The sequence below is a fragment of the Delphinus delphis genome, chromosome 3 (genome assembly GCF_949987515.2).
Source record: "Delphinus delphis chromosome 3, mDelDel1.2, whole genome shotgun sequence".
NCBI lineage: Eukaryota > Metazoa > Chordata > Mammalia > Artiodactyla > Delphinidae > Delphinus > Delphinus delphis.
The window spans coordinates 117,907,757-117,919,238 of NC_082685.1; the positions used below are offsets into that span (position 1 = coordinate 117,907,757).

An 11,482-nucleotide genomic window follows, 5' to 3' on the forward strand; every position below is an offset into this window, starting at 1 on the left:
TCTACAGCTATAATTTAGAAAATCCAGAATGGATGATTTTCTAAGGTGGTGGTGGTGGTGAATTCCTAAAAAACACCAAAAAACCATGGAAAGCTACCATCATAAGCAGCAACAGGCCAGGAGACTTTACAGATTAATTTAGCTAGCTTTCAATAAATGAATAGATTTTAAATTTCTCTTCCTGCTGTGAGTTTTTAATAGTCAAGGCTGGGGAATTTTATTTACTCTTTCAGCTTATGATATCATTGGAGTTTTTCTGTTTTTTTTTTTAAAAGTTTAACAGATAAATATTAGATGGTAAAAATATTGAAGAGATGTCTAATCCAGGAATAAGACGGGGATCTACCGATTATCAGTGTTGTTTTGGAGACTCTAAAACAATAACTTAAAAATCATATAGTTGGGGCTTCCCTGGTGGTGCAGTGGTTGAGAATCTGCCTAATGCAGGGGACACGGGTTCGAGCCCTGGTCTGGGAAGATCCCACATGCCACGGAGCAACTAGGCCCATGAGCCACAACTACTGAGCCTGCGCATGTGGAGCCTGTGCTCCGCAACAAGAGAGGCTGCGATAGTGAGTGGCCCCCGCTTGCCACAACTAGAGAAAGCCCTCGCACAGAAACAAAGACCCAACACAACAAAAATAAATAAATAAATAAAAAGGCAGTCCCTCTGCATTAAAAATATATATCATACAGTTGAAAAAATAAAATTTGGGGATTTAAGGCCTAGAAAAGCACTAAAATCAAGTAAGAACATCGATGTCAACTGGGTAACAAAATTACAACTAGCAATAAAAAATAGAAGTGGGGGCTTCCCTGGTGGCGCAGTGGTTGGGGGTCCGTCTGCCAATGCGGGGGACGTGGGTTTGTGCCCCGGTCCGGCAGGATCCCGCATGCCGCAGAGCAGCTGGACCTGTGGGCCATGGCCGCTGGGCCTGCGCGTCCGGAGCCTGTGCTCCGCGATGAGAGAGGCCACAGCGGTGAGAGGCCCGCGTACCGCAAAACGAAAAAAAAAAAAAAAAAAAAAGTGGGAAATAGGGCCTATTCACAATAGTGACAAAAAAAAGCATAAACCCAAAAATAAACTTGACAAGAAAAGTACAGCAATTACATAATTAAATTCTAACATTGCAATGAAAGGCATGCAACAAGTCTTTCACGGAGAAAAATGCTTCTGGATGGGAAGACAACATCAGTCTATCCAGAGCTAGTACATAACATTCTATATATACGTATATAATATACAGTAAAATCTCAAAGGAGCTTTTCAATAACTGGACATAATTTTAAGGTTCATGTGTTTGAAATTGCCCCCACATATTTGGGAAACAGTGGTAGCCTCATCATACCGGATAAACTTAATGTAAAACTATATTAATCACAGGAAGAAACAAGTAGATCAGGGAACAATAAAAACTGATGTTTCAATTGTACAAGGAAGATTTTAAACATATAGTACTGGCTGGCACAAATGGCATCCATCTGGAAGTTAAGAATCCTATCTCATACAACATACAAAAAGTTTACTGGGCTTCCCTGGTGGCGCAGTGGTTGGGAGTCCGCCTGCCGATGCAGGGGACACGGGTTCGTGCCCCGGTCCGGGAAGATCCCACATGCTGCGGAGCGGCTAGGTGCGTGAGCCATGGCCGCTGAGCCTGCGCGTCCGGAGCCTGTGCTCCACAACGGGAGAGGCCACAACAGTGAGAGGCCTGCGTAGCGCACAAAAAAAAAAAAAAGAAAAAAAAAAGTTTACTGGGGGTTTGTAGACCTAAGCAGGAAAAATTTAGAAATTTAAGAGATGGTAATGGTTTGGGGATGTTGACCTTAACACCAAAAATCCAAAAGCAACTACAGAAAAAATAGTTTTGATAATATAAAAATTTAAAGTGTCTGCATGGCAAAAGATACAGCATAAACAGATTTAGGGCAAACGACAAACTGAGAAAACCTTACAAATTGATAAATAAGCAGACAACAAAAATTGATTCAACTACTCATAAGAAGTATAAATTAAAACAGCAAACAAAATAGGATATTTTTTGCCAAACTCACAGAAATTAAAGAGAATGATTACCTTCAGTTCTGGCAAGGATGCAGAGAAAACCAGAACTTTTGTACATTTATTGCTGATGACACTGAGAAAGTCAGCTGGCTGTACCTGCCAGAACTTAGAACACACTCTTTGGAGAACCCAGTGTACATAAAGAAAGGCATGGGATATAATGACATTTAAACAGCATTGTCTGTAGGAGCAAAGACAAAAAACAATCTGAACAGGGGAATAGTTAATTACATTATAGTATATCCATACTATGGACTCTAATGCCCAAATACAGGTAAGGCTTGTCCATGTTGAAAGAATTGCTAAGTATATAGAATGATCTCATTTTTTTAATACCCCCACTATAATAATTTACATGCAGGTCTATACTCATAGAAGGCATGACTGGCTACATCCCAAACTCCTGATATCCTTCAGGTGGATGGGATTGAGACGTAGGAGAGTAAGAGGGGGTGGGTAAATAAACGTTTTTAGATACTTATTTGTTTTGAGGATTGTTTTATTTTCTTAACCAATAAAGAAAAGGCAAACTAGGTTTTGAATATAAATTAAAATTCTTATTTTTCCAAGTGAAAAAGCTGATACTAGCTTAAGTTGATAATATAAGAAAGTGGTATGAGTAGATTACTTAGAATTATAGCAGCAGCCACGAGAGGAAATAGAAATCGGGGGAATTGGGAATGAGGTGGTACTTTTCCTTACATAGAACTAGGCAGCCAATTCTCTTAAGATGACTGGGCTTACATACAGTATGACATAAAGTAAGTAAGGATTGTAAATGCCCTCAAGAGCTTAGTAATTTATTTGAAGTAAAGCCAGGTACATAAAACAAGAACCAAGAAGAATCAATTGTGTATATTAATTGGGTCCCCAGATAATTGAAAGCAGTTTTTTTACTATTCCCCCACTGAACCTTTAAAACAACCTGTGGGAAGCAGCCACATTCAAATGAGTTAAGGTTTAAGTAAAAAGGACTACAACTTTATTAAAAGTAAATAAATGTAACATATAATATGTACAGATGGCACATGGTGCCAATTTTATTTGCAGATTTTATAGTATTCCAAAGTTCACAAATTACACCTTTGCCACAGCCTTGGCTAAATCTTGAACTAGTGCAGAATTCAGCTGTGCTAGAATGCTGATCTTAGCATGCTTAGACGTAGCATACTTGTTCTTGATAGTCTGGAAGAGAAAAGCATAGTAATTAATGAAGGAAAAGAGGAAAACATCATAAGAACCAACGATACACATATACACTTAAAAATCAACTCCTTAAAAGCAAGCTATGAATTTACAGGCATAAAATCTTAATGACTGGACTTCCCTGGTGACACAGTGGTTAGGAGTCAGCCTGCCAATGCAGGGGACAAGGGTTTGAGCCCTGGTCGGAGAAGATCCCACAGGCCGCGGAGCAACTAAGCCCGTGCGCTGTAACTACTGAGCCTGAGCTCTCGACCCCGAGAGCCACAACTACTGAGCATGAGTGCCACAACTACTAAAGCCCGTGCACCTAAAGCCTGTGTTCTGTGACGAAAGAAGCCACCGCAATAAGAAGCCTGCGCACCACAACGAAGAGTGTCCCCCACTCAGCACAACAAGAGAAAGCCTGAGCGCAGCAACGAAGACCCAACGCAGCCATAAATAAATAAATAAATTTACTAAAAAAAAAAATCTTAAATGATTTTCCACTTTTCCCAACACCATACAGTACCACTGACTCACCATATGCTTTGTAAGCCCACGATTCACTATGATTATATTCTTAGCCAGGTGTTGCATAACAAGAAGAAGGGATTCTTCAGTGTATGACAGGTAATGCTGCAGAGTTGGTGTCTAAGGCAACAAAAGTTAATGTTGAAAATGCTCATCACCAATGATTTTCATAAAATTTCTAGATGTTATTCAAAACTAGGGTAGGGAAGTAGATACTGAAGACAAGCTTAAGACCCCTTCTTCCCCAAATACCCTTCTTTCATGGCTTCTCTAGGATCCTGTGCTCCAACCTAATTACACTTTTGTAATTGCTGACTTTGCCCACCCCAAAGCTAGACTCCCAGTTCTTTGGAGCTGACTTTCTCATTCATAATTCTATTTCTAGGGCCTAGAGTATCACACGGCATATAGGAGAAATACTTGTTGAATCAACGAATACGAACGAACTTCTAGTATGTCATTTGACCTGCTTGAGCTTCTCCATCTGTAAGGAGTAGCAGCTGCTCTGCCTTTCTCAAAGGGGTATTAGATGGATGAGATTAGGCAATGAAACGGAAGCATTCTATGGAGATATCACAAACAAGATATTTTAAATCATTCCCTCAGTAGATGCCATATTTAAGAACCATTTGAACTGTCCTTTAATGACAACAGTTCTGTATGCTGTAAATATTATAATTTAAAAGCTCAGGGTAACCTCAGTTTGTGGGACAGAGCTTACCCATTCACCATTATCAAGAATTTTCAGTGCTAAGCAAAAAGCTCCCGCTGCAATCTGAGAAGGAGGAAAGTGCACCATATCGTAGTCCAACATAGTTAGTTCCATCAGATATTTGGCCAAAGTATGTAGCTCAACATCAACCTGGAATAAAACCCACAGGTTCTGTCAAGAGAATTCTGCATTGGCAGTAACTGGTATGCCCATAACTAACTACAAATGTTTACCTACAAACTCTCAAATGCAATTGCCCGTGAAAGGCTTTAATAATAATATTAACATACAGCCTGATTGGAAATAAATACCATCTTTATCCCTTCCTCATGTAGTTAGGTATAAATACAAGGCACTTGAATTAGATCTCATTGGCCAGCAGTATTCCCTAATGTACCATACCAAAGGTTTCAAGAAATCTGTACCTCTCCAATCTTAGATGCTCTCCGAAGGAAATGCAGGGGTAGAGGGCGACCCAGACTAAAATTTAAAGCTCTTAGAATCTTCATTTCCATCTGTCTGATTTGGTACTTAGTGTAGGTGTTGTCAGTCACAAAGGCAAAGTCACCAATTTCTGGAGGGTACATTTCCTCATATTTGCTTGCAATAAACATGGCAGTGACACCAACCAGCTGCAGCATCTTCTTGGGCACACAATTATCCTGCAATGGGAATTTCAACTGGATCAATAAGTAATACATATTTGAAAAAGGAGGCACAGAATTGTGAAGGAGTGGTGGGAAAGACACACTCTCACAACAGAATCTCAATTAATGACACCCCACGCCTCAAGACAGATTTTAGCTGAGAAAGTCTGTTTCTTACGACTCAGCTAGGACCCTGGAAGGGAGAACCCTCAGTTGGTGAATTATGCTCACCTGCATGAACCGATCAATAATGGAAACAGTCATGTACATGGTCTCCTGGAGTAACCTGAATTTCATTTGAACCTGCACTAGCCAGTCAATTAGGATGGCTCTCATGTTTCCAGTGACTTCACGACCCAGTAGGTATTTGGGTCTGACTGCTTGCTCTTCCTGCAAAAGAAGCAAGACTCCACATGACATTTCTGACCAGAAATAGTCACCTCAAAATAGCTCTGGAACATTTAGAATCTCTAAAATGTTCTTAACTCAGTTATTCATCTGGTCACTGCAAACAGCTCTACCACTGAGAAACAAAGAAAGCAAACATTAAACAGGACAGTGTGACAGGTTTTCATATTGGCAAATCTTACTATGTCCAATTCACCATCACTACTACTGGCCCACACCCTTTCCCCGCTTCTTCCCAAATAAGGATACCATACTACCTATCACCTCAGATCTTTTCACTTAAGACTCTAAAACCCACAGCCTGAGCTTTATGAAGTAGAAAATATAGCAGCACCTTCCAGATTAGCTGGAACCAATATGCTACCACTCCTACTCCAGGGTTTAAACCCCCCAAACACCATAGGTAACAAAAGTCAACCATCAAAATCCAGCACACACATCTGCTAAACCCACTCCTCCAAAGTTAGAACACAAACTTTAAAGACAAGGGAGAAAAGAAATCCACAGCAGAAGGCTGGTCCTGGCAAGGAACCAGGACAATCCTGTAGAAAATGGAGATGCCCAAAAGAACCAGGCAAGAGCCTGAAGATGTTAATGATGCCACTAGAACACAACGCGTTATAAACAAGCAACTGGGTAAATTTGGTAACTGTATAGCTTATGTTGTTAACATACAGAATGCTTCCTTGTTTGGGGGGGAAAAGGGCAAAGGACACTAATAGAAAGTTTCAGAAATAGGATGAAATGGAAGAAAACCAAAACCTTTAGCTTTTGAGTATACTCCTCTTGTACACAAAGAACAATTTCCCTGATATCACATGCTCATAAGCAACACTGACCCAAAATGCCTTTTTTTGGCTATAGTTTTTCAGCATCTTCTCCATTACCACGTACCTCCTGCCTGTTACGCTCCTTAAACCCAGAATTTGGGACTCACTCACTCCTAACTGTGATAGATATAAAATACCTTTCAATTTGTGGACTTTCCTTTAGGAAGAGCCACGGTAGTATCCACTCTCACTTTGAATTTTCCCTGTTCAAAATGGCAAATAGAGACTGCATTGGGAATTTCCTGGCCGTCTAGTGGTTAGGACTTTCACTGCCAAGCCCGGGGTTCAATCCCTGGTCAGGGAACTAAGATCCCACAAGCCATGCATGCAACCCCCGCCCCCACCAAAAAAAAAAAAAATTACATTGGCTTACTTTGGGACTTTTTATTTTTCCACGAAGAATTTCAAAGTGGAACCTACTGTTAAGAAATGCTGCTCATATCTTGCTTAAATTGTTGTGAACTCTTAATGGAAAATCTCTTTAATAAAGCTAGATGCAGTTTAGAAAAAACAAAGGTTTCATATTACTGACCTCAAGTTGTCTCAGATAAGCATAGATATCTTTTACATATTCACTACAAAGGTTTGGATCCGCTCCGTCTTCTGCATCCACATCATTCACTGCAAGAATTACATCAGAGAAAGCCTGGCACAGATACTCTTCCGCAGGGGCACAGCCAGATGTTTCCATGGGGCTTGGAGAGGGAGTATCAACCTGGAAACAGAATGGACTTTTTGAAATAATAGCAAAGAGGAGCATACAATCTGGGAATGAAGGTCAGATTATTGGTACCAATTCAAGAGACTATCTGCTGAACAGAAATACAATTCATTTACCTTTACAAATTTATTCAATTTGTCTTCAGGAAGTGAGTAATATGAAAGATGAAATGCCAACTTAGACTGAATCAGTTTAGAGTCAGAATGCTAACAGGTAAAACAGAGAGGAAGCAAGTTCACATCTAGACTTTCCTCCAAAGGAAACTGATAAGTAACGCATTTGCTTAGCAATGTCATGTAAAGTTAATCCAAGTGAATGACAAGTTAGTCTTTAGTAACATGGCCTGCTTCCCACTGCACAGGAGAACACAAGTCCTGTCCCAACTACTAAGGATTTTATTTATTTATTTTTGGCTGTGTTGGGTCTTTGTTGCTGCAAGCAGGCTTTCTCTAGTTGCGGGAGTGGGGTCTCCTCTTCATTGAGTTGCGCAAGGTTCTCATTGCGGTGGCTTCTCTTGTGGCAGAGCATGGGCTCTAGGCACACGGGCTTCAGTAGTGTGGCACGCAGGTTCAATAGTTGTGGCTCGCGGATTCTAGAGTGCAGGCTCAGTAGTTGTGGCACAAGGGCCTAGTTGCTCTGTGGCATGTGGGATCTTCCCAGACCAGGGCTCGAACCCGGGTCCCCTGCATTGGCAGGCGGATTCTTAACCACTGCGCCAAAAGGGAAGCCCCCAAACTACTAAGGATTAACTGACTTTGTTATCATGAACCATTTTCTTCAAGCTCCAGTCACCCCGTTGTCCAAACATTTATTGAGCACTTCCTTTTTTTTTTTTTTTTTGCAGTACGCGGGCCTCTCACTGTTGTGGCCTCTCACTGTTGTGGCCTCTCCCGTTGCGGAGCACAGGTTCTGGACACACAGCCTCAGCGGCCATGGCTCACGGGCCCAGCCGCTCCGCAGCATGTGGGATCTTCCCAGACTGGGGCACGAACCCATGTCCCCTGCATCGGCAGGCGGACTCTGAAACACTGTGCCACCAGGTAAGCCCTATTGAGCACTTTCTTAAGCTCTATGATAGGCACTAGCTTTATGGTGTCCTCAAGGGGCTTTGAATTTAGAAGAAATAAGTAAATGAAGTAAAGAGATTGATTCTCGGAACAAATCCTAGAGGTGCGGGAAGTTAGGGTAGGGTTGGGAAAGTTAGGGAAAGCTTTAGGTGTTGATGATTGAGCTGTTTTGAAGGATGAGAAGGTTATCAGTTAAAAGAAAGGGGGTGGGAGGGCTTCCCTGGTGGCGCAGTGGTTGAGAGTCCGCCTGCCGATGCAGGGGACACGGGTTCGTGCCCCGGTCCGGGAGAATCCCACGTGCCGCGGAGCGGCTGGGCCCGTGAGCCATGGCCGCTGAGCCTGCGCACCGCAAAAACAAAACAAAACAAAACAAACAAAAAGAGGGTGGGAAAGTGAAGGCAAGAATCAGTATGGGACTTTGACGGAAAGCTCAGGTCTTTTGGTATGGCCAGTTAAAGACTGCGCATGCTACAGGTTTCTGTGATATGTCCAGAAGGACAATACTAAAGCCATAGCCTCACATCCCTTTCCCTTAGATATAGACAGCTAGGCTGAATAACTTTAACCGATCATTTTCCCAACCAGCTTTAATGAAGTTTTAAAAATTAGAACTTAGGAATGCAGTGCATTGCTGGTCAGGGAACTAGATCCCACATGCATGCTGCAACTAAGAGTTCGCATGCCACAACTGAGGAGCCTAAGTACCGCAACTAAGGAGCCAGCAAGCCACAACTAAGACCTGGCACAACCAAATAAATATTGAAGAAAAAAAAATGCAGTTCATTGAAGTGTCAGGAAAGCAGCCTCTTCTAGATGGTGTATATTTTCTTCACAGGAGTAGATACATTTACATGCCTGATATTTAATAAAATGTTCTTGGTTTTTGAGGCTGTTAACTCATCTTCTTACCTTCTCTGAATAGCTCCATTTTCTGCTTTACATCCTTATATAAATTCCAATGTTACAGATTTATTATTAATTATTTGGTGACCACATTATGGAGTAAAAAAAAAAAAAAAAAGGGGGGGCTTCCCTGGTGGCGCAGTGGTTGAGAGTCCGCCTGCCGATGCGATGCAGGGGACACGGGTTCGTGCCCCGGTCCGGGAAGATCCCACATGCCGCGGAGCGGCTGGGCACGTGAGCCATGGACGCTGAGCCTGCGCGTCCAGAGCCTGTTGCTCCGCAACGGGAGGGAAAGGCCACAACAGTGAGAGGCCCGCGTACCGCCAAAAAAAAAAAAAAAAAAAAAAGGACTCAAGAGAACAATCTGTGTTTCAGTCAATAAATTCTGGCCAGAGATGGCTTGTACCCAAAGACAGCAAAATCTTTAGTCCAGGCAGCTACTACTCAGTACGGTAAACAAAGGAGGGGTTGTATAACAAAGCAATTAAAAGCATAGATTCTGAAGCCAGATAGCCTGGGTTTGAATCCTATTATGTGCCACTGATGAGATATGACCCTAGAAAAGATACTTAATACTTCTCTATGCCGTTATCTAAAAGTAGAGGTAATAATACCAGCGCACTAAGAGAGTGTAAGATTATGTGAGCTAATGCATGTAAAGTGCTTAGCAGAGCCTACCTCCTGCTAAGCACTCTATACATGTTACTATTTTTTCCTATTTAGTCAAATGCCATGCCATGCATTAATAAAACGAAGGGAAAAGAAACAATCAACAGGCTCTAAAATATTACAGTTAAGTTTACCAAAATAGGCTCAGGGGCAAGTTTCTCTTCTTTAACAGGCTCGGTTTCCGGCTCTGGCTCTGGCTCCAGATCCAGCTCCGGCTGGGGCTCCGGCACAGGTACAGGAGCCTTTTCCAGAGGTTTTGGTAGTTTTTTAGCAATAACTTTTCCAGCAGCTAAAGTTTTTGCTTCCTGTGGATGAAAAGGAGAGAATGGAATGTTTCTCCATCACAGGTTACAGTTGGAAGGCAGACTCTTACAGAGTAGTTGAATCAGGAAGAGTTACCTTTTTCAGGGGCAATTTGGCCTGTGGCTGTTCACTGACTTTGTTACCGATGTCTCCAAGGGCTGTCCTTGGCCTCAGCCCAGGCTTAGAGGCTGCAACAGTGGCCACAGGCACGCGCTTTGCGCCTGCCATACTGACCTTCGCCTTATTTTCAGCATTAATTTTCGTGTTCTGTAAGAAGCAAGACCACTTTGAGAGCTGGCTCGGCCAAGTTAGAGTAAATCAACGGTTAAAGCGGGGGCAAACAGGCTCTCAGGAGGAATGCCGACTGTAAATGGGTTCCCAGGGGAAACCTGCGTTCCAGGGTCTACGCTAAAGCTGTTAACAAGCCAGATTCCTCCCCGAACCTGTTCTTTCACCTATTGAGGGATTGCCTGCTCAGTCCCCGCCGGACCTAAAATACCATGAATTTACATTTGAAAGGAAATCGAAAAAGCCTTAATTGCAGGAAGCTTTCCTGTGGGGAGGGGGTTATGCAGTTGGTGGGAGCTCGCTCAGGGGTCCTCCGTCACCATTTACAAAAGGTTTCGCGTCTACCCTCCATCTGTCCCCTCCCCCCCCACTTTATCCAAGCCCCATCCACTTCTTTCTCACCTTCCTCTCTCCGTCTGTCCGCGCCCCAAACTCTCCCACCATTTTAGGGGCCCACCGACCGCCATCCTCCCCCCAAATCTGTCCCGGTCCACTCCTGCCAGGGGAACTCCAGCAGGCGAGATAGGGAGAGGAGACGCAGCGAGCCAGGAGAGCCGCGTTTGTTCACCGTCCCTAGCAGCTCACCCTGGTGATCCGGAGCGCCATGGCTTCCTCTGCACCAGGCAGCAGCTCAGTGGGGAGAAGCAGAGCACGGGAGCCCCAGACCAGCCGGGGACCTTGAACCCACCGCAGGCCAGCAGCCGTTCCTCCGCAGCACGCCGGGAGGAATCTGGCCCCGCTTGAGGTTTAAACCCCGCACCGCTCCCTCCCTATTGGCTTGTTCGTGGCACTCGCTCGCTTCCCATTGGCGGCGGCCGGTTCCTCCTAGAATGCGTTTCCAGGGCGATCCCGCGAAAAAGTTCGGGCGGGGGTGGGGCCACACCATCACGTGGTCTGGCTCGGCGCCTGCGCCCTCAAGCAGCTACTGTTGTCACCTGGAGAGGGGTGATCACCGCCCACCTGGAGAGGCGAAACTGTGCGCCGCCACGGTTAGCAGCGGTGCCTTGGAAAAGAGAATGGAGCCGCTGGTTTGACGTGAGAGGAAGTTATGGCTTTAGTCCTACTTATTGTTAAACACACTTTCCTCTTCTGCAGTGGCATGTAGCAGGAAAAGCTTTTGTATATACATTCTTTCATTTGATCATTCTGGCAGCAC

The 11,482-nt window shown here is 43.7% G+C and overlaps 1 protein-coding gene across 1 annotated transcript; it reads right to left on the reverse strand.

The window, feature by feature from the left end:
* Nucleotides 1-2,557: 2,557 nt before the first annotated feature.
* CCNB1 (cyclin B1) lies at nucleotides 2,558-11,028 on the reverse strand. The gene is made up of 9 exons (XM_060007020.1): nucleotides 10,912-11,028; nucleotides 10,135-10,305; nucleotides 9,870-10,040; nucleotides 6,908-7,090; nucleotides 5,369-5,527; nucleotides 4,916-5,152; nucleotides 4,500-4,640; nucleotides 3,788-3,898; nucleotides 2,558-3,247 (listed from the first exon to the last, which is right to left on the reverse strand). Exons 1-9 carry the CDS (start codon nucleotides 10,930-10,932, stop codon nucleotides 3,140-3,142), a joined length of 1,302 nt encoding a protein of 433 aa, XP_059863003.1. The 5' UTR covers nucleotides 10,933-11,028; the 3' UTR covers nucleotides 2,558-3,139.
* Between the last annotated feature and the right edge of the window lie 454 nt (nucleotides 11,029-11,482).